Source organism: Macrobrachium rosenbergii, unplaced genomic scaffold, assembly GCF_040412425.1.
Source record: "Macrobrachium rosenbergii isolate ZJJX-2024 unplaced genomic scaffold, ASM4041242v1 13875, whole genome shotgun sequence".
NCBI classification, from domain to species: domain Eukaryota; kingdom Metazoa; phylum Arthropoda; class Malacostraca; order Decapoda; family Palaemonidae; genus Macrobrachium; species Macrobrachium rosenbergii.
Genome location: NW_027100719.1, coordinates 3,311,826 through 3,336,285, shown reverse-complemented (window position 1 = coordinate 3,336,285; position 24,460 = coordinate 3,311,826). Strand labels below are relative to the sequence as shown.

Below are 24,460 nucleotides of genomic sequence, written 5' to 3'. Positions count from 1 at the left end.
GAAAGCACGTAAATTTGATCTGAGAATCGGAGCAGCGTGTGCGGTAACAATGAACACGTAATTATACACGCCCAAAGTTAACGTACGCTGGTATCACTTAACCCTTAAACGCCAAGCCTCTATTTACAAAAAAACGTCTCCATTGCCGGGCGGCGTTAAGCTAGCGCCCAAAGTGGAAAAAAGTTTTTCAAAACATCACAGCACGCTTTAGTTTTCAAGATTAAGAGTTCATTTTTGGCTCCTTTTTTCTCATTGCCTGAAGTTTTTATATGCAACCATCAGAAATGAAAAAATATCATTATCATATATAAATATTGGAATATATGACAGCAAAAAAAAAAACTCATATATAATTGTATACCAATCACGCTCTAAACAAAACGGTTAAAGCTAATGAGTTACTTTTTTTTAGTTGTATTGTACACTAAATTGCGATGACTTTGGTATATAACAGATTGTAAAACAATTAAAGCAACACAGAGAAAATATTATCACAAAATGATGCATGAATTTGTAACGACCGGACGTAAAAAAAGTTTTTTCAAAATTCACCATAAGTCGAAATACTGTTATTATAGAGACTTTCCAATTGTTTCAAAATGAAGAAATTGATTGAATATTACTAGACTGTAACTTTTTAAGCTTACAATTGCATTTTTTTACCATTTCGATCGAGTTAAAGTTGACTGAAGGTTGATTTTTTTTCTATTTATCATTATTTATATGAAAATATTTCAAAAATGGTAAAAGCTAAAAGCATGATTTATTTTTTGTTGTATTCTACGTCCTGTTGCCTCACAAATATGCAAACACTCGCCAAAGTTCTGCAAAACACGGATGCGTCAAGATATCGCTCTCCGACAATGCGCCGCTGATGCTTTCTGGTGCGAGAAGGAAGAAATTCGCGCATGCACGTTTGGGTGACGCTTATAAACAAAACAACAGCGTGATCCGTGAACTCCCAGCATCCCTCAAGGCGCGTGATTTAAAACCTTTTGCAAACTAGGCCTATAATTATTTTTCCGCGAATATTTAAAAACCATTTTTAGTCGACGTAACTTCCACTTGGCCCAGACAATTTTAGTCGACGTATGGTACGTCCAGTAGACATTTAAGGGTTAACTTAAATAACTTAAATAGCCCTTGGATTGCACTGGTGGAGGGATAAATGATTGTTATATCGGCATCTTTACTCGAATTCCAGGTATGTAAATGGCAAGGCAGGGGATACAGGCAAGATTTTGACAAAGGAAAGATTGTTTCGTGGAGGAAGAGGTTAAAAGTTTAAAAGAGATGGAAATTAGGGAGTCAAGTTAAGGGACAGGGCTGGCTAATTGACTACTCGCAAACGTGAATTTAATCTTTATGATTGTTATAGGCGACAATCGGATTGGCTGTTCGTCGACGACCACCCAGCGGAGATAGAGGGTTCCGTGAGCGTCCGCTCCAGATGAAGTCAGAATTGTCTCTCCCCTGCATTTTGAAAAGCAGGTCGCATTTGGCGTCAGGCGGGGGGCGGGGATGCCCAGCTATACCTGCAAGCAAGCCAAGAAAGCCAGCAAGGAGGGTATGGGAAAAGCACATTTATCATTATATGCCTATAGAATCAAAACTACCTGTCCCACAGCCCTAAATGCCCTTCTGCCCTTCCCAATCCCATGTTGCTCCCATCGCGTGATGGGGAAAGGTAACAAAGTTTCTGCTATTGTTCTTCGGATGTACGATGTTGGAATTGAGGAGTTAATGGACATTGTTTTAAATACATTTTTTGGTTCAAAAATGTGTTCTGTTTTCACTGAGACGCAAATTGAGAAAGACAGAGGAACAATGGATTAATTGAATTTGATTGCTGAAATTACTATACAAGGAAGGGAGGAATGTATATCTAATTATATATATATATATATATATATATATATATATATATATATATATATATATATATATATATATATATATATATATATATATATATATATATATATATATATATATATATATATATATATTTATATATATATATATATATATATATATATATATATATATATATATATATATATATATATATATATATATATATTAGTTCTTTGGTTGTTTTATGGGGTCAAATTGTTTACTTGGCTAATCCTCCCCTCCTCTTATTTTCACAAAGTGTTTACGTCTGTTGGCGTGGCGCCAACCTTTAGTCAGGTTCGGGCAGCAGTAGCTTAACAGGTTGTTCTCTTAGGGATGAGAACTTTTGAGTACCAGCAAAACAGTTCGACTTTGAGGACGTTTCTTGGGCAGCCGGTGTTTGGGCCCAGGCTGGAGCAGCGCATAACGAAGATGGTTGTTTGTTGGCGCAGGTGGAGACCTGTCGGCCCGAGTTTGGCAATAAATGCAGTGGCCCGTGTCCTTTGTATTTTTTGGCGAGACGGCAGCAGGACGTCGTGATAATACGACCTGTTGTCGTTAGTTGGTGGACTTCGCTGGAAATGGTTTTTTTTTGTAATGACTGCTGCTGGTACTTCCTTTTTTTTGGATGTAAAAATAATATTGCTTTATTTATTTTTGTGTTTCGTAAATAAACCTGGCTCATTTTAAACATGACCTTTGTTTTTTTCTAAGATAATAAAAGTTTGAAATTAATAAATATATTTTTATAGCAAACTCCTGTATTTTGTTTATTCCTCCTTCTTTGTGTGTGCGAGCTGTCGATTAGCCAGAGCAGCCCCAATTTATTTCCATCTAGATCCTGTGTTTTTCTTAAGGGTAAATAAAACCTCAGTTCGTAACATTGGCTGACCTGTGATGACAGGATTGGCTCTGCTCTGGTTGTCGGAGTTTTCACCACATTGGAGGAACATTATTTTGAAAAAAATATTTAATTTTTTTTTCTGTCGGGAGGAAGGTATTAGGATCTTTGGTTGTTTTATGGGCGGTTTCTGCAATAAAATGTTTAAAGTAATAATCCTCCCTCCTCTTATTTTCACAGGAGTCATCCATAGCCTGGAACCAGCGTGGCGCCAACCTTTAGTCAGGTTCGGCAGTAATAAACGGTTGTTCTCTTGGGGATGAGAACTTTGAGTACCAGCAGCAGTTCGACTTTTGAGGACGTAAAATTATGGTGTTTGGGCCCAGGCTGGAGCAGCGCACCAAAAAAATGGTTGTTTGTTGGCCGCAGGTGGAGACCCTGTCGGCAGTTTTGGCCCTTTAAACTGCAGTGGCCCTAAAACCTTGTATTTCTGTTTAATTGATGACGGCAGCAGGATAAATAATCCCCCATAATATTATAAATTGTCGTTAGTAAAAATGGTGGACTTCGCTGGAAATGGCTTTTTTTTGTATCGACTGCTGCTGGTACTTCCTATTTTGGATGTAAAGTAATATTGCTTTATTTATTTTTGTGTTTCGGCCCACCTGGCTCATTTTGTTATGACAATCTTCTTTTTTCTTAAGATAATAAAGTTTGAAATTAAAAATTCATATTTTTATAACAAACTCCTGTATTTTGATTCTCCTTCTTTTGTGTAAAAAAAATAAATTAGCCAGTTAATAAGTTTCCAATATTTCCATCAAATCCTGTGTTTTCTTAAGGGCCGAAAACCTCAGTTCGTAACAATATATATATAATATATATCTATATAATATATATATAATATATATATATATATAATATCTATATATATATATAATATATAAATATATATATATATATATATAAATATAATATATATAATTATATATATATATATATAATATAATATATATATATATATATATATATATATATATATATATATATATATATATATATATATATATATATATATATATAATATATATATATATATATATATATATATATATATATATATATATATATATATATATATATATATATATATATAAATTGTAATATCAGCTACATAATTTATATCTCCTTGGCTCTGTTAAAGTAAACGTTGGTTTATTAATTACAGTTCAATGTTTCACTAGTTCATTTGAGCCTCAAATTCTGGGTTAGAGTTTTGTTTTGTTGTGCTTCTCCCACTTAAGGTTGTCATTTGTTATTTGGTACTCCGCTCATGAAAAGTTCTCTTTATTTTCATAAAGGAGTGGTTCGTTGGTTTGGCATTCTGCCCTGCCACGTTGGCTTGTTCAAGATGCGATTTAAAATATATTTTCGTCTGGGTTGGCAAGGGGATTGCGTTCGGCTGTATTTGGATGGACTTCTGGCTTCAAAAATAAATAGCTTGTCTGCTGCTGATGATCATTGTCGCTGGATGCACACACCAATTGACTTTGTAACCTACGGGTAAATAAGCTCTCGTGCTCTCAGGTACTACTGAAACCATCGTCATCGCCTACATCCTGAGTTCTCGTCTATTGTTGTGGAGGCGCCTCCAGAATTTCCTGTGAACAGCCGTTGACTCGAGAGCTTCTAAGGGCCCGTTAGGATGCCTTTTGGTCAGGAAGAAGATTAAGCATCTGATTTTGTGCCTACTTTGTATCCAAAATAGTCCCTTATGGTTAAGCATTAGTGTCCTGGGACGACCAATACGTCGAAGTGTCATCGAAACCATCACTCCTTTGATAAACTGCTTCAGTGCGGAGATTATTGCCTTGTTTTTGTCCGGTGTGGGGAACGTATCCATGTAATGGTATATTACTGTAAATATTGTGTAGAGTTAGGTTAAGACTTTCCCTCTTTCTTTCATCTCCCACTTATTACTGACTTAGTGTGGAAGTTGTCTTGTTTCTCCCTTCTCCTCAGCAAATTTGTCGTAATTTGAAGATAGCCAATTCAGTAGTTCAGGTTATACCATCCTTCTCCGTAGATTAAAAAGAAGGATGGTATAACCTGAACTACTGAATTGGCTATCTTCAAATTACATTTTTGCTTCTGTCAACAACACTTTTAACTTTATAATCATTTTTTCAAATCATTATACTTCGATGATTACTTCATAGATTGTAACTCAGGATTTTAAACGGGGAAACGAGCAGATTCTCGAAAGCTTTCGTTCTGTATGTATATTTCTAACATGTATTTACATTTACACCATTGTGGATGCCTTCAATAATTAATAATAATAAAAATAATAATAATAATTATTATTATGATAATAATAATGAAGAAATCCACAGTGGTGTGAGTGTAAATATTGATTAGAAATACATATTTCTAATATATATATTTACACTTGCATCACTGTCGATTTCATCATGCTGTTATGAGATTTTTAATATAATAATAATAATAATAATAATAATAATAATAATAATAATAATAATAATAATAATAATAATAATAATAATAATAAATACTCGAGCAAAGAACAATAATAAAAATTGAAAAAATTGCAAGGAAAAAAATGACTGACAGCAATAGTGCCCACTGCATTCTACCCCAAGGAAAGGAGAATACCCGTTAAATAATACTCAACAAAATGGTCGACGAATACCGTAGTATCTGATTTTCCCAGTAACAGACTCATTCATCCTCTATACCCAAGGAATAGACAGTCGCACATTTTATGCTCTGATGCTTATTACGCTTTACAACTACAATATATATAGTATTATTACACACACACACACACACACACACACACAACACATATATATATATATAATATAATATATATATATAATATATATATAATATATATATATATATATATATATATATATATATATATATATATATATATATATAATATATATATATATATACAATATATATTTTTTCTACTGGGTAATAAATAAAGCACAGTTATTTTTCATGATTGTAGTGTCAAAGAATTAAATCCTAAACTTGAAACTTATTCCTAAGAACCCGGTTACCACTGGTTCTCAGTTCAGAAATAAAGAAAAGCTGAGTCCGATGTTTACGTCCAACGTTGTGTACAAATATATTTGCCTAAAAATGTAGTTGAGGACCTATGTGGGATACACAAAAAAATACTAAAAGTACGCTTGGACTCCCATAGAGGAAATTAAACTGTTTCAGGACAAGGAGGAGGCTGTCCAATCCAGAACAATCAAATATTCGGAATCATTCATAGATTTGTAATACGCATATAGAGGCCAAAGATTTCCAAATTATAGGACACGCACAAAATGGAGTCTATAATGATAAAAAAAACGAGTTCTGTCGTTAAACTGGCAGAATTCTCCAACCAATTGTACATTACGTAATGGCCTCCTGCACTTCTTCCTTCGTTTCTCGGTCTCTGAAAGGTTCTTCTGTTTTTAGTTTCTCTTTGAAAACAGCCTGCTGGGTGGGTGTTTTTTTCTCCGTAGTGTTTTTATGTTTTTATATTTCTTCTTTTTTGCTGTAAATTTTTTTCTTTTTCTTTTTTGCTGGTTTTTATTATTTTTATTTTGTCTCATTTTAAATATATTAATGTAATCAGTGATGTCAAGATTATTTACGTCTTTTTATATATTTTTTTTTTTTCTTTTTAGTTTTTCTTATATCTCTTTGTGTTCTATTTCCTCTTTTGCAATTTCACTGTTATATTTTACTCTTACCAGGGATGCTAATGTAATACATCTATATTTCTTGTCAAAATATTCTAAGAGTAATAAGGTGTTCACGTTTTTTCAGCCTTGAAAATGCAACAATAAATCTTGAAAATGCACTAAGCCATGCCCTTGCTACCCAGTAGATGTGGTTTGGAGCTGTGGCTCTGTTATGATTGTGTATATTTACACATATTACACACACACAGACATACATTTTTCTTTGCACATATATATATATAAATATATAATATATATATATATATATATATATATATATATATATATATACATATATATATATATATATATATATATATATATATATATATATATATATATATATATATATATATATATATATATATATATATATATATATATATAATATTAAAATGAGCTTAATCTGTAACTTGAGGCAGGGTATTAGGAATAGCAACTATAAACCAATGCATAAAGACAGAGAGAAGAGAGAGAGAGAGAGAGAGAGAGAGAGATAAATATAGTCCTTTCATTTTACATCAACATAGTCCTTTATATTCTTGTAAGTATAATAATATATATTGCTATATTCAGATTTATGGAACGACAGCTCTATTTGAGATAGTTAAGTAGGTAAGGACACAAGAGTGCAAATGCATATAAAGAGAAAGAGAGAGAGAGAGAGAGAGAGAATATAGAGAGAGAGAGAGAGAGAAAGAGAGAGAGATGCCAATTCTTTCAACTAAATGGCAATAGGAACATTTTCTTTAGAAAAATAAAATAATGAAAAGAAAATGGATGTCCCTTGTTATTAGGTGAGAGGATTAAGAGTAATCCTCTTGTGTCTGTCTAGATTGGAGGATCTGAAGGATTAAGCAAAATAAATGAACCTAAATAAATATATATATATATATATATATATATATATATATATATATATATATATATATATATATATATATACATATATATATATATATATATATATATATATATATATATATATATATATATAAATATATATATATATATATATATATATAGTAATATTAGATGTATATATAAATAAATATATATAAATATACACAAAATAAATTCACACATACACACAAATATATATTATATATATATATATATATATATATATATATACTGATATATATATATAACATATATATATATATAAAATATATATATATATATATATATATATATAAATATATATATAATATATATATATATACTACATATATGTGTTATGTATAAAAGCTATAAATGGTTTATCGATACCACTGCAATGGGGTTCGCTTCATTTGATTAGTAATTGTTAAAGCATTTGCGGCTGCAGCTAAATCGAAATAAGAGAGGAAATATATGACTCAGTAACTCACAAAGTCTAAATACGGTAGTCAGTGTCCTCATTTAATTAGAATAACTTGAAATATATCAGACATGCATGGGACCAAAAAAAAATTAATTATCAGTATTTAAATCTTCGAAAATAAATACTAAATCTGGCTGTTATTTCCGAGCAATAAAAATACACACATACACACACATGCATACAGAATAGAAGCTGGGGACACCAGAAATACCTTTCATTTTTAGGTAACTGCTAAGTTTTAGGTAACTGCTAAGAGTAAAATTTATTTTCTATCTGATTAATGGATGTTATGAAGCGTTAGTAATCATGAAATATTCAGTTGACAATGGAAAATAATACAAAACATCATAACTCTATTTATGAAACTCTATAAAATACACATGCATAATGAATAAAAGCATTCTATAAAATAACCTTCAATTTTTAATAACTGCTGAGAGTACACTTTATTCTCTGTAGGGCGTTTCAAAATTAGAGCCCCCCCTCTACAGCATAAACTAAATTGATATGGACAAAAACAAAAGTAATTCAGAACAGGTATTTATTTAAGTTTCTCTCTGAGTGTTTAATATTTTTGTGGCCTCCATCTGCCTGTACCACAGCCTGCATTCTTGAGGGTATGATTTCAGCAAATTGCAAAAAGCTGAGACTCAAACCCCATTTCCCTGAGCACTTCAGTCACCTCTTTGCAGGTCGTCAAAGATTGGTATACCATCATAGTTCACTGTGCGTCCTTCAACACGATCCTTTAAGATACTACCAATGTTTTCACACACATTAAGGTCAGGGGAGCTACCTGGAAATTCACTTGAGAAGAAATCGATACCACTGTTGCGAAGCAGCTTCTGTGTCTGAAGAGCCTTGAAACATGGTTCCTTATCATGCAAAAATGTGACTTCTTCAACAGATAACACATTTTCAGGATCTTTGACAAAAGGAAATATTCCACCAGTAAGCACAGTTTCTCTGAAGTATTCGTCATTTCATGACTGTCCTTTTTCTTTGATGATCCACATTTTAACTGTTTGGCTGTGAAACAGAGAAAAATTCCCAAACATTCAGGAAATTTCACAATTTGGTGATAGCGCACGTCATCATTGATATCATCCAACTTTGCAGCCCAAATGATGTAATTTTTATGATTTGGCTTCCTGACTGCGTAAATGAAGAATTCATCTGATGCGGCAACATGGAGAAACTCAGCTTCAACCCAATCTTTAAGAAATGAACCACAAAACCATGCACGGTCTTCTCTCTGTTGCTGAGTGATGTTGGGCTTGCTGATAACATGAAATGGCTTGATACCAGATTTTTTCAAGTCATGATACACAGCACTATAACTTCTGTTCTTTCCCCTTTTTGTTTCTAGTTCAAGAGCCAATTTACGTAAAGACTTTCTTGGTCTACCCACTGCCTCAGCTATGATGTATTTTAACTCCTGAGAAAGGCCTTCCAAGATTCTCACTCTTTTCGCGATGACAGTTATATGGATTTTTGTTCCAGTTTCTTTTAACAAAGGATTCATCTCTTTTAACGTATTTAGCTATCCAGGAACGTGAAATGAAGGATGCGTCAGCATCCCTGGCCTCTCTGAAGGTTATAACCCGGATTCGGTCAATCCATCTAATTTCTTCCGAGTTGTTAGCCATGGCTGTATCTAACTCCGTCACTCAGTCTGAAAATACAAGAAATGTAAAATGGAAAATAGCTTAATAGAAACTTAAAATAATGTACTTGGAGACAGGCTATAGCAGAAAACTTCATAACTTTCCATTTGTTCTGTGGAGGCTATTATCACCTCTAATTTCATTACCCGGTATTTGACTGATGGAGACATTTGGGCCAATTCTTAACACTGGACAAGAAGAGTTAGTAATCTTGAAATATTGACCTTGCAAATGGAAAACGATGATAATTAACATCTAAACGCTTGAACATGGTCTATGACACACTCACATGCATATGGAATGAAAGCATTCGCTATCAATACCTTTCATTATTTACCTAACAACTATGGTTCGACTTTATTTCCTATCTGACTGATGGAGATATTTGGACTATTCCCTAACACCGAACAAGAAGGGCCAGTAATCTTGAAGTATTCACGTTATAAATAGAAAATAACAATATAACACATCCTAACTTTGGTCTAACGTCGAGAATTCAAGGACAGGCACAGTTCCAGTTCGACAGAGCTCAGTGTCGCAATCTCATAATAGAACACATATTAGGGATGAATGTCTCTTATCTAGAAACTACCTGGGAATTGACATTTAACTGAGAGAGAGAGAGAGAGAGAGAGAGAGAGATGGCAAAAAAATCGCCTCACCTGTCTACACTGAGGAGAGAGAGAGAGAGAGAAAGAGAGAGAAAGAGAGATTTTATTTAATTTTACATCACCTCACCAGTCTACACTGAGGAGAGAGAGAGAGAGGGAGAAAGAGAGAGAGAGAGAGATGGCAACCTACATCGCCTCACCTGTCTACACTGAGGAGAGAGAGAGAGAGGGAGAAAGAGAGAGAAAGAGAGATGGCACTCTACATCGCCTCACCAGTCTACACTGAGGAGAGAGAGAGAGAGGGAGAAAGAGAGAGAGAGAGAGAGAGATGGCAACCTACGTCGCCTCACCTGTCTACACTGAGGAGAGAGAGAGAGAGAGAGAGAGAGAGAGAGAGAGAGAGAGAGATTTTTAGAGAGAGATGGCAATGTACCCATCGCCTCACCTGTCTAAACTGAGGAGAGACGTCCTTATCGTGAGCCTGGATCGTCGTGATGAGCATACTGTCAACGTTCTCCAAGACAGAACCGTCGAACTGCTGCAGAAGCGGAGCGTTGTCGTTGACGTCCAGAATGCTCACTTGGAGCTTCTTTTCCAAACGAGCGTTCCGATCGTTCTGGAATTTGAAACGGATGGAGAAAGAGGAGATAAAACGGTGCTGTGATAGCAATCACAGCAAAGGGAAAAGGTCATGAAAATCTTACTCAACACAATTAAATATTTGATGTGTTCGTGTCCAAAGTACAATCGGCATCGAACATCAAGATTTGGAATAAATCGATCAGTGGAATTTTGTCAGAAACGTCAACACTTGGAATTAATTCAATTATGAAGTTTTTCAAAAATTGCAATGTAATTGCCAAGATAAAAATCCAGATATAGATAAAAAACAAATCCTTCGGGCGAGCCTGTGAAAATTGATAATCAGCTCAGTATTCTGCTAAAACTATTTTAATAATAATAATAATAATAATAATAATAATAATAGGTTCTATTGAATATTATTGCTGCTTCAGCTGCATTTATTTTTGGTAGAAGACTTTTTCTATTTTCCTTATTGCGGACTTCTCTTCAGTGGAGGTGCGTGCTAACAGCTCGCCTATATTTGTCATTTCATGGGGAAAAGTCAAAATCTGGATTCTGCTTCTTTATATATTCTATACAGTTAGTTATATACAATTGTTGCCGCGACGCGTTTCGACAGACTCTTCTGTCATTCTCAGCAGGAGCTAGTAGAGGACTGGCAGATTGCACGCCAGGTCCTTCTGAATTTATACACGGGCTTCAGCGGGGGTCATGGATGGCGAATTCTGATTGGTTGCAGTCAGCGAACTTCAAGCCAAATTTCTGCGGCGAAGCTCGATCCTGACAGATCTTCGCAACCTGGGAATGTCATTCATTCCAGCGTTCCCATTGGCCTGCCGTTGCGTGATGTCATGCCGGCTGACATCATCGGTAGTTTGGCTGCTATTGGGCTGCGGATGAATGATGTCATTATCTACTCTTTCTGTCGTAGTCGGGGGATTGTCTCGAAGGGCGCCTCACTCATCAGGGGCATCTCCATTTTCAGGGTTGTCGTTTTCAGGTATTCGTTGGATTTGGTGGGTGTTCTGCATTATTCTTCTTAAATTCGTGGGTAGGAGCGATTATACTTATATTTTGTATAAGTATAATCTTCAAGCAGAAGAACGTGGTCTACCAATTTGTATGTCCTGTCCGAGGATGCCCCGGCGCTTATATTGGAATGACCACGATGCGTCTGTCAAAAAGGATCTCCTGCCACGCCCAGGAGGGTGCCATCATGAACCACGCCCGTGCTACTCCAATATTTCCATCTCCCGCGACAATTATACAAAATATAAGTATAATCGGAGAGCCGCCGACCCTCGACGTCTGCGCCTGCTAGGAGGCGCTCCTCATTGCCGGAGAGAAAACCAACAATGAATACGACGCAGGAGTGCATCGCTCCTACCCACGAATTTAAGAAGAATAATGCAGAACACCCACCAAATCCAACGAATACCTGAAAACGACAACCCTGAAAATGGAGATGCCCTGATGAGTGAGGCGCCCTTCGAGACAATCCCCCGACTACGACAGAAAGAGTAGATAATGACATCATTCATCCGCAGCCCAATAGCAGCTAAACTACCGATGATGTCAGCCGGCATGACATCACGCAACGGCAGGCCAATGGGAACGCTGGAATGAATGACATTCCCAGGTTGCAAGATCTGTCAGGATCGAGCTTCGCCAGAAATTGGGCTTGAAGTTCGCTGACTGCAACCAATCAGAATTCGCCATCCATGACCCCGCTGAAGCCCGTGTATAAATTCAGAAGGACCTATGCAATCTGCCAGTCCTCTACTAGCTCCCGCTGGAGAATGACAGAAGAGTCTGTCGAAACGCGTCGCAAACAATTGTATATAACTAACTGTATAGAATATATAAAGAAGCAGAATCCAGATTTTGACTTTTCCCCATGAAATGACAAATATATGTGTATGTTAGCACGCACCTCCACTGAAGAGAAGTCCGCAATAAGGAAATAGAAAAAGTCTTCTACAAAATAAATGCAGCTGAAGCAGCAATAATATTCAATAGAACCTGTTTAAAAGAGGGTCTGCTGCCAAATTATAATAGTAATAATATAAGAGAAACCATCAAAAACACAAAAGGTACCACATATTCATGTGGATATGGAATACACACAGAACTCCAAAGAGAGATCTTATGGACAAAACAACCCTACATGTTGCCCATAAGGCGATAAGTTAAAGAAAAAAAAAAAAAGGAGAGGGGGGGGTGCATCATGATTTACAATTTAAAACAACGTTCAACATTACCACTTTACGTGTACATAGTATATCCCAGACTTGTAACCTAAACTAGTTTCAGTCCCACCTAGGAGGATTTATTCCGTTTTATTCCTTAGGGCTTTACAATTATCTTTCAGTGAAAACAGTTTCCAAAATTATAAAGAAAAGGAGAAGTTGAGTTGTCTTTGCATTTATAATAAAACGTAATCGTATCAAGTCCTTGTAGTTTCCAGAAGCACTGTAGAATATAAGTAGTTAAATGAGCAATCAACTTGTAATACTGTAAATCAATACCATCAAAGATAAGGTTTCATCTCAAATTTTTACTTTCATTTTTGGGTTCATATCACAATCGTAGCAAATTCTTGTCGTTTACAAAAATATTTTAGAATGTAAGCAGTCCAATCAGCAGTGATCTTGTAATACTGTACTATAAATTTATACAATCAAAGAGAAGGGATTCATTAAAAATATATAGTTTACTCTCCGGTTCAAGCTCTTCCTTAAGTCGGTAGAGTTGTAGCCTTGCACTCGCTAGGCCCGTTCGACTCTCCGGTCGGCTAATGAAGAGTTAAGGAATTTATTTCTGGTGATAGAAATTCATTTCTCGCTATAATGTGTTCAGATTTCACAATAAGTTGTAGGTCCCGTTGCTAAAAAACCAATTGGTTCTTAGCCACGTTAAATAAGTCTAATCCTTCAAGCCCTCTCTAGGAGAGCTGTTAATCAGCTCCTCAGTGGTCTGGTAAAACTAAGCTATTTTTACTACTCTCCGGTTCACATCAGTGCAAAAGGACTCATTGATAATTCCCATCCGAGAGGGTAAACGAAATTTATGTCAGTGCAATATATGGATTCCAATTGAACTCACTTTGATAGCGCTGTAAATTGGCAGTTAAAAATACCAATTACATTTTCAGATTAACTGTCCCACTTTCAGCTTTTGTCACCCAAATTGAAAATATAGTAATCGGGTCAAGATAAGAGATATATTCTGATTACCCTTTTGAATTACAGTTTTCTTCGAACTGCTATAACAAACTGCTGAAAGTTTTAGATGCTTAAGAGAACAAGTCTTTCCATCAGTACCTTGGATTTTAACAAACAATTTATGCTTTTGTCAATTTCTCAATCAATTCATTAATTTATATTTTTACTTTTTATAATAACAAATCTTTCTTTGTGCACTTCCTATTATTTTCTGTAACTTCTTTCAAATGAACACCATGTTCTTTTGAAAGCTTTAATTTCAAGTCAGTGTCCCCTGTGGACTTGTTCTATGAATAGGGTTCATCTTCTGAATAATAATAATAATAATAATAATAATAATAATAATAATAATAATAATAATAATAATACTTAATAATAATAATAATAATATCATTACTGTAACAATTCTTTACCTTCCCGTTATGTCATCTACTCATCATCAACAATGTCAACCTTCTTGTAATAAACACAATAAAATATATGACTCCCAGTAATGCAAGCCTGTTAGTAAAGGAGATTTCCAACCAGCTGCAGCATTCGGGTAGATAATAAAACTGGGATCTTGAACTCAATAAGAGAATTTAGTACAGGGTAAAAGAAATTAAATTGCAGAGTTGAGCACGAAACAAAAATAGACTTTTAAGAGTGGAAAAAATACACTGTAGACAAGTATATTATATTATAACTAATAACAATTTTATTATTATTATTATTATTATTATTATTATTATTATTATTATTATTATTATTATTATTATTATTATTTCGGATAAAGACCTTCTCTCAAACACCAGACGGGCATTATGTTTAATTAAGTATTATTATTATTATTATTATTATTATTATTATTATTATTATTATTATTATTAGATTTTATTATTATTATTATTATTAATCAGAAAATGAACCCTATTCATAATGAACAAGCCAAGAAATTTTGAATTGAAACTAAGCTCCAAAGACTATGGTATTCATTAGAAAGAGTAATAGAAGGCAATAGGAAATACTGAGAGAAGAGATCGCTTATTAGAAAAAAGTAATTAACAAAATAATAAAGAAAGAGATAAAAATGTAAATAAATTATTACAGTACAAGGAGAATTGCTTTTAGGGAAGTAATGCATTGCATCTTCGCTTGAGCTTTTAAACGGTAATAGTGATGACTCAACAGTAGTAACGATCAAAGAAATAAAACTTCATATCTGGAATTCCTTATCATTGAAAACTAGAACATCTGACGTACGCAAGGGTCATTGAATAGGAAGTAAAATTTAGTTACCAATAAAGTAAATATTTATGAAACCTGAACACTTAGGGTTGGGAACAGGAGAATCATAACAATTAACAGAGCAATGAATGAGGAAAATGCCAGTTAACAAAAAAAAAAGAAAAAAAATACATAACGTTATAACAAGACTAACGAGATTGTAATATGCTAAAAACATCCTCCACTTATCCATTAATAAAATAGCCATAAATGAAAATATCCCTTTTTGTTGCTTTTGATATTATTACTTATGTTAAAAAAAAAATTACTAGTGAATTTTTCATATAATACAAATGAATAGCAAGACATTACAAACTTATATCTCCAAATACATACATACTTTTATATATATATATATATATATATATATATATATATATATATATATATATATATATATATATATATGTATATATATTTATATATATATATATATAGTATATAGTATATACACATATACACATATATATATATATATATATATATATATATATATATATATATAGAGAGAGAGAGAGATGATATATATAGATATATGTATGAGTATATATATATATAGAGATAAGATATATAGAGAGATATCATATATATACTCACTGCAAAGAGAGAGAGAGAGAGAGAGAGAGAGAGAGAGAGAGAGAGAGAGAGTCCAATTTATTCATTAAAAAAATCAATGAAAAAAAACAAACAAGATACAACAGAGAGAAGAAAGAAACCCATTCCTAAAGCAGAGAAAAGAGGAGGAAAGTTGAGTACTCACAACGATCTGAATGGTGAGGTTTATTCCTGGATCATTTCATAATCCAGATTCCTGGAGGCTACGAAACACCGTCACCCTGTGCTGTCGTGGCATACTGGAGTCTTCATTAAACGTCTGTTGCAACCATTCTTTCTTAACACAGATTGATTGATTGATTTATGGCTACTAAAACTGGCGTCACCTACTGTGAATTTTTTCTATGGGAAGGTTTATAATATAAAACGTTCAAAACATGTGTATCCGGTTTTACAATTCCTTTAGAACACATAGAATAATAATTGCTACTTACAATGGTCCTCTTTGAAAGTGCAAGCAAAACTATCAGCTTGATTTTATATCTGTACAGAAGTACAATGCGCGTCTTTTTTGTTTCATATTCTCTAGGTCTCCATACACCCATTTTAACTTTGTCCATTTCACGATACTTAAAGAAACAGATGGCTTTACCCTCCTTACATATGACAAAAAATATAATGGACCATTTCATAACGGCACATATTTGAGCTCATAATGGCCTTGATTTACTGTACGTTTTTGTGGTCAAATACAGAATAACAAATAACCACAACAACTACAAAATTGAGTGGAAATCTTGATATGATGTTAAAGTTACACTTGGAATCTTTTAAACTTCAAGAGGACTCGACTCCCTTAAAGAAAACTGTCTTAGAGTTTGTCTTGAAAATCCCACCAACTTTATGTGAATAAATTTTAAAGCAGGAGTTTTCGACCTTCACTAAGGTCCTCTTCAACTGTACTAAACAGTAATCACTAACTTTACAAAAAAAAACGGAACATACAGCAACAACAATAAAATTAAATGAGTAATGAAAATGAAAACTGTCAGTGTGAGTACCTTCATTTCTTGAAGGCGTAGTTGTGTAAATCAAGTTTTCGACATTGTCTCATTTCTTCACGTACTAGATTCCCTCTGGCTTTAATAAACCCAGTTACTACAGCAATGCTCAGTCTATAATTCCTATAAGGGTACAAGCAGCATCAATGGTTCACGCTCAGTCCACATGTATAATATGAATTACACAGTTAATTAATCAAATTTATAAATTCTCAAGATACACACACATACACACACAAAACACACTCTCCATGATCAGTCAAACTTGAAACCATTCATTCATACTTATCAACATCTCAGTAAGTAACTAATGAGAACTTTCAAACCAAATGATTGATTAGGACTTACCTGACAGCGAATGTCCCATCTGAATTGGTGTCAGGCGTGTTGCCATTCAGTAGGGTGAAGTAAACGAGAGAGCTATCTGCTATGTTAGATCTAAGTGAAATAGAGAAAAAAAGATGAAAGGGTTAAATTTAATGCATCGTCAGCGTATAGGCAAGCATGTAAATCATGAGTGGAGGAAAGTGAAGTTCTTTAAAACAAACACCCATTATGTTTTATTTATGTCTATGTACATATTATCAGGAGCAGCGACATGCCCTGGGTCTTGGTTTCGTTGCATAAGATAAATTCCTCTACATATCAGCGGCAAGTGTCGATTAGTCGCTGGAGACCTGGCACTGATGCGGAAATCAGAACCTCATCGTCGGTGTAACAGAGGTTGTTTACTTTTGTTTCACTGATAGAGCATCTGATTGGGAGTGAGTACACTTTGACATTCAGGCATCTGTGCACGTATTAAACAGGTATGAGAGAGAACACCTTGCTGGAGCCCATCTAGGAGCCTAAGTTGTACGACAGTAAGTTATCCCATTAAACACAGAATTGCTGTATGGAGAACCAGCAATATAAAATGCCAATTAAATATTTAGATGTACCTCTTTTGTGCAGCTTCAGGAAGAGCTTCAGGTAGTTTACTCTGTCAAATGCTTTTCTCACATCTACTAAACATAGGAATACAGGAGAGGCTGATGACAGGTAATAGTTCAGCGATTCTTTCAGGATGTAGATGCAAGTGTTGGTTGAGTGGTTTGCGTTAAATCCCAACTAGTTGTCAGTAGTGTGTAGAAAGGGGAGAAGTCTCACTAGAAGAACTGACTCAAGTATCTGGCACAATTGCAGTAATTGCAATCAGGTGATAATTGCCAGGGTCAGCTGCATCATTTAGCTTGTTTTTTTTATTAATGGTATTAAGTGAACTAAGAGTGGGGAGTCAGAGAGAAACTGGTGGATTATGCACGCACTGAATAGGGCAGCTAGCAAAAGGTAAATTTGGGTGGCTGAATTTGAAAGCTCCTACAGGAACACCATCACAGCTGGGTGATATTATTGAGTAGGTTGTTTATGGTATCACTGATGTTACATGGCAATACGACCACGAAATGAAATTGAAAAGTTATCAGTAAGGAGGTTATCTACTTTCTCGGGAGTCTTGATAGTTTATGCAAGCACCATATGGAAGGAGGATAAAGAAAAATTCTGGAAAAAACCTTAATATTTAATACAAACTTTTAGAAAGAAATGACCACTGAGCCTCTTACAAAATACATTAAATAAACACAAAAATCAACCACACACTGAAAACATCGAATAACAAACACATTTACACCAAATTAAGACAGACTATACAATTACACTTTAAGGAGGGGCCCTGGAAAGTAATAGAATGTCGAAAGTCAGAATAACCTAACTTATTACACACTAAATATTTATCACTAATGAAAAATAAATTGCTTCCCTTAAGTGAGCTCGCAGACTGAAGAATGAATCACTTTAATGTCGCAAGACAATCAATGGACATGGCCATCCGACAGGTAATCAAACCTTACCAGTTGGCAGAGAGGTCCCCTTGGCAAAATAACTGAACCAAGGGCGCAGACTGGACACGGCCGTCTGACAGGTAATCACACCTTACCAGTTGGTGCAGAGAGGTCCCCTTTGGCAGAATAACTGAACCAAGGGCGCAGACTGGAGAATAACTACACTCTCGAAGGAGGTCAGCAGCAGCAACTGAGAAAGGCAGGTCCTGTAATCCCAAAATGTCAAGCCCCCACAATGTTAATTGGTCCAGAAACGACTCACTCAGACCTGAGGAGACAGCGCCGATCACAGCCCGCCAACACCACGTGAAAAAAAACAAGCCTATTGTAATTAAAACTATACAACAAGTCAGAAAATGTCGGGAGGAGGAAACAGGGTCATTACGCCCAAAAAAATAATTACTGCCAAAGTGACTTATTCAAAACAAATTAATTTACGTTAAATTTAACACATATTGACAATATATATACATAAAATCATTGTTAAAACCTTTTAATGTAAACCTCGTTTTTTCTTATGATAACACGCTCAAAAGAATGTTAATAAAAAATAGCCTTAAAGAAAACAACAACATAATATATAAAATTCCATGTTTGGGCTGCCCCTCTTTTTATATTGGCCAATCTAGCAAAGATTTAGATACGTGATAAGCAACATAAGTATTCAGTCAAAACTGACAAACATCCAATACATATTCATTCATTTAAATGAAAACTATTAAGTGGTGATAAATTGGACTGAAAGTTCAGTGATTGTTAGATCGAAAGATTTCTCTTCAAGAAATCTATTGAGTCCGCTATTATCCAGCTTACTTCCAGAGGTAATTTTAATCTTTAGCCCTGGCATGTACATTTGGACCCTGTACTAGAAAAAATGTTCAAGAATGACCTAAAAGATAAAATCACTGACTTAATTACAAGTTAGTTACTTGATATATATTTTCCATGTATCGTATGTTTAATATAATTCTTTATTTGTAAAAATGTTCATCTTGCAAAAATTATTATTGTTTACAAAAAGATAATTATTTTAGTTAAAAGCTAAAAGTTTTTAGGTGGTCAGTCACGACCCTGTATAATCTTAATTGTCCAGTCCTCATTTCTGAACGGCTGATCCTAATCCTTGGTAAAACCTCTTAAATATTTAATACTTTTTGGCAGTTCTACTGATTCTTCAATTGTGTTGGATTCCAGGTACATATGTTTCGTTTATAATACCCATCTGTCATTTATAAGGAGCTTTCTTTGTGTTTACTTTTTATATTTCTTCAGTCTGCTATGTAAAGGACAGTAAGTCGAAGGGCCTAGCTCCACTCCATCGTTTCACTTTCATTCGTGGCATTGCCCTTATTTATATATTCATCAAGTTCCATATTTTCGTGATTCAGTTATCCATGAATGTATGTATGTATGTGTGTATGTATGTATGTATGTATATATAATATATGTACACACATATGTATATATATACTGTATATATATATATATATATATATATAGCATATTATTATTATATGAAGTTAAGTTGATATATATACATATATTATTATGCTGTCATATATATATATATATACTACATATACATATATATATATAATATTATTATATTAACATATATACATATTAATGTATACATATATATTCATATATGTAAATACATACTGTACATACATACACATATACATATATATATATATATATATATATATATATATATATATATATATATGTATATATATATATATATATAAGAGTTATATATATATATATATATATATATATATATATATATACATATATATATATATATATATATATATATATATATATATATATATATATATATGTTACAGGGAACAGATCAACACTTTTTTGAAGTGTACGAAGTGATCTTAGCATCTAACTTCAGGAAAAGGGCGAAAGGTCTCGACTCAACTTCACTAGCACTTCTTTTTCCCCCTCTCTCTCTCAGCCCGAATCCTCTCTCTCTCTCTCTCTCTCTAATGTCATCGGCTCATCCACCCGAATTCTCTCATTCCTCACAAGTAATTAAATGGACTATTTAAAGAAACACAATCATTCCTACAAAAATAGGTTTATTATTCAAATAACCCAACAAGAAATGAATAAAACAAAGCAAAGATTAAAATGCATAATAAACGAATTATCGAGTCAGATAACTAAACTCTAAACTACAAAGCACTTGACTAAAGAAGTCTCATTATGGCTACATCTGGAAATACCAAAAATCACACATCCTCCCAAATCAATAACTAAATGTCATGTCAAAAAAAAAGTCTACCATGTTATTCCCACAAGTCCACACATGTTATTCCTCTAATAACCCACATGTTATTCTCAACAAGTCCACAGACATCTGTCGAAAGAATCAAACATGATAGAAACTCCCAAAATATACATGAAATACAAAACACAATAATGGTGCGTAAATGCATAGCCAAGATATGGCAAACGTAACATAACAAATAATAATATAAAAGGAGGCATGGAATATCCATTAAATTTCCCACACCAGTTCATAAGTTCATAATGATTAGAAAGCTGGGTAAAAAAATCAAAGTTCAATTTTCTCCCATAAAAACAGAGATTTGAGACTCTACCTTATCTGCCGACTTTCAAAGCCTGGAACCACTTCAAAGTTATGACTGGACAACTGCAGTTCTATCACGTTAATGAACGATCAAATCTCACTTCTTTAGGCAGATTTGGCATAATCTAGATCAAAGTAACGTACGTACTAATGAATATACATAGCGCCGAGATCACCTGATTCCAACATTGCTGGAGCTTCGCAAAGAGCTGAGGAATCAAAATATGCAAATTTGTTTCAGCAACGCATCAAACTTCTGCCCTATTCACTTAGCTCCAAACTTTCCATGATAACATCTTAGCATTGAAGCATGAAATGCACATATGTGTCCTTCCAAATGAGCTCGCCAATTCCATAAGAGCCGCCTCGCTCTTAATGGCGAACTAAAAATAAAAAAACATATGTATAAACTATAACAAATAGAGCTATGGCTCAATTAGCAATGTCTACTGCACTGCAGCTTTAAGGACTGCTCTCATGACGCGACTTCCAAAGTCACTGGGGTTGCTCTTAGAGCTTTACATGAATCTTACAACACACAAGCTTACACTTCACAACAAGACTATCAGTAAATAGCTATTAAGACAATTAAAATTGTCGGCATAATATATTCTGATACTTAACATCACAGGGATCGTCGATGTCTTCCAACGGTGGAACAGTCATTGCACTTTGGTTGCAGGTACCGCCACTACCAAATGCTCGTTATGCAAGTGACGATAATTATCTTCTCGAACTGTTGAATACAGCACGGCTGATAACCAAGAAGTTCGCGGACATCACACGCATGCAGCATCAAACATTGGATCCTGAAGAACGCACGATGCTCACTTGTTGTTCTGGCACATCATTGTGACTGCACGCCCTTGCAAAACAATGCAGGAAGGGTCTTCAGGATACAATGTGGTAATCTCAAGAGGAACTGTCTAAAGTCACATTCGTCGAGCTCGTCCATGAACTAATGATAATTCACAACCACCTACAGATACAACTCAACTGAAAATACTACTGTCACACACATACTTCTCTCTAACTAAAGTACTTAACTTGTCTTATAATCAACTCCCGAACTCTTGATATTGATCTCCCAAAATGAACATAGTCTCTAATCCATCCTATGTCACTACTGAGTCTCCAAAAGCACTGAAAAGGTCTAATAACAAAAGGTTTGGGCGTTACTGAAACCTCAAATAAAACTACTAATGCAAAGCCAAACACTCTAATGAATCCAATTCCTGAAGTGTGTATCTCAGAATAATCACAGTCAACTCACTATTAAGCACAATAACTCTACGGAACCTACCTATAAAAAATTCTATCCAACAGAAAAAAATACTGAGAATCCATCCAAACACTAAAAGGTATCATATCTCGTAAAAGATATGAAAGTCTCTAATTCGTTAGCAACATTTCCTGCAACACCTGACTAATTTTCAACAAAATAGCAATTGACGTAATGGCAATCGCTCCTAGCGATCTTAACAACCAAAGCAATTACTCACAATACAGCTCCTTCCATTTTTAAAAGTAACTGAAAAGAAAAATCCAAATACTCAAATATGATCTCCAACCTGAAAGATCAGGACGCCAGACGTCCGGATATACTAAGTAATTCCCAAAAAAATAATCCTAAATAACAAAGATATTACACAGATGGCAAAATACATCATAACACAATAACACACTAACAATACGGCCAAAATCTCGTATGAAATTAGCCCATGTCTCTGACCCCAAAATCATTCGAAAACAAATGATTAAGAACTTCAACATCTAAAATGAACAAGAGACAAAAAAAAATAAATATCATATATATACAAATATCAACCCATTTATCCCTCTAACTATATACAAACGTTCCATTACATCCCAACTTTCTTCAACTTCGAAATATGGGTCAATTTCGTCACTCCAGTATTTACATCTTTAACTACAAATCTATTCCCTCTTTAATTTACAATCTCAAAAGGTCCGTGGAACTTCGGACTTAATTTATAATTCAGATCATTCCGAACATTCACTTTAACAAACACTCATCACCCATCGAAAAGCTACCCCTTCGATTTTGCTAAGTATTTTTCTCTACCATTGCACGCGAACTAAGTTCAAGTTCTTTACTGATACGTGCAAATCTTTCTCTCGCTGTATTTATCAATGAAGTGACCGTAACATCACCTTGAACTCGCTCTGGCAACAAATCAAAAGGTCCTTTCAACTTGTACCCATACAGAGCTTCTGCTGGAGATATCTTAATTGTGTCATTCATCATAGTATTGATACTATATTGCACTTCATCCAACGATCTGTCCCAATGTGTACCGAACCACCACCGTCATGCGCAGCTTTGATTACTTTCCTCCGATTCGCCCTCCACATAACCCATTCGCCCAGGTCTATACGGGATTATATACTTTCTTTATTCCCAACAAATTGGCAAGACCGTCTAAAGTCTTATTAATAAACTCCCTACCATTGTCTGTGATCAGACATTCAGGAACACCATATCGACAAATTATCCCCTTAAAGAACGCTATAGCAACTTCCTCAGCTGATTTGTATTTCAGTGGGAAAATCTCAACAAAATGAGTTAACTCGTCAACATCTACTAATAAATGTCTATAACCATGTTTTTGACTCTGAGAAGTTACCCAGAATATCCATATGCATTTCTGAAACGGCCTATGTGGTATGGATGGAACGCAGAAACGATGACAACACTGCTCGCCGCTGGCTTTTATTCCCGCATTGCAAACAGCGCACTTCTTCACAAAGGCTTCTAACCAAGTGGAAAACATATTTTCAAAAGAACTTTTGACTCCGATCGCCACACGCCTTGTCCACACCTAAATGAGGCGAACCAAATTTACAGCAATGTACAATGTTCAGAACTTGTGGTACTAGACTCCTCTGGCAATGATGATTTGTGTAATTTCAACGATGCTTCAAGTACTTCGCAAGTTATACTTAACTTTCCTCACCTCAATAAATTATTCTCCAAACTCTAGACCAGAAAGGCAAATTATACCCCTTTCTCTTCTTCGGGTGAAACTCCTCAAGAAATGCCTTACACTGACAACAATTTCATCTCTCATCTTGCCTTGTTCGAGCAAGCTTGGCG

The 24,460-nt window shown here is 34.5% G+C and overlaps 1 protein-coding gene across 1 annotated transcript in view; it reads right to left on the bottom strand.

Annotated features, from left to right (window-relative positions):
* LOC136837877 (DE-cadherin-like) overlaps positions 1 to 24,460 on the bottom strand; it is a 76,353-nt gene that overhangs the window by 39,946 nt on the left and 11,947 nt on the right. Inside the window, 5 exon segments of the mRNA XM_067102762.1 lie at positions 10,603 to 10,815; positions 16,282 to 16,330; positions 17,197 to 17,286; positions 17,526 to 17,531; positions 18,741 to 18,937. Of these exon segments, the coding sequence (XP_066958863.1) occupies positions 10,603 to 10,815; positions 16,282 to 16,330; positions 17,197 to 17,286; positions 17,526 to 17,531; positions 18,741 to 18,937 (555 nt within the window).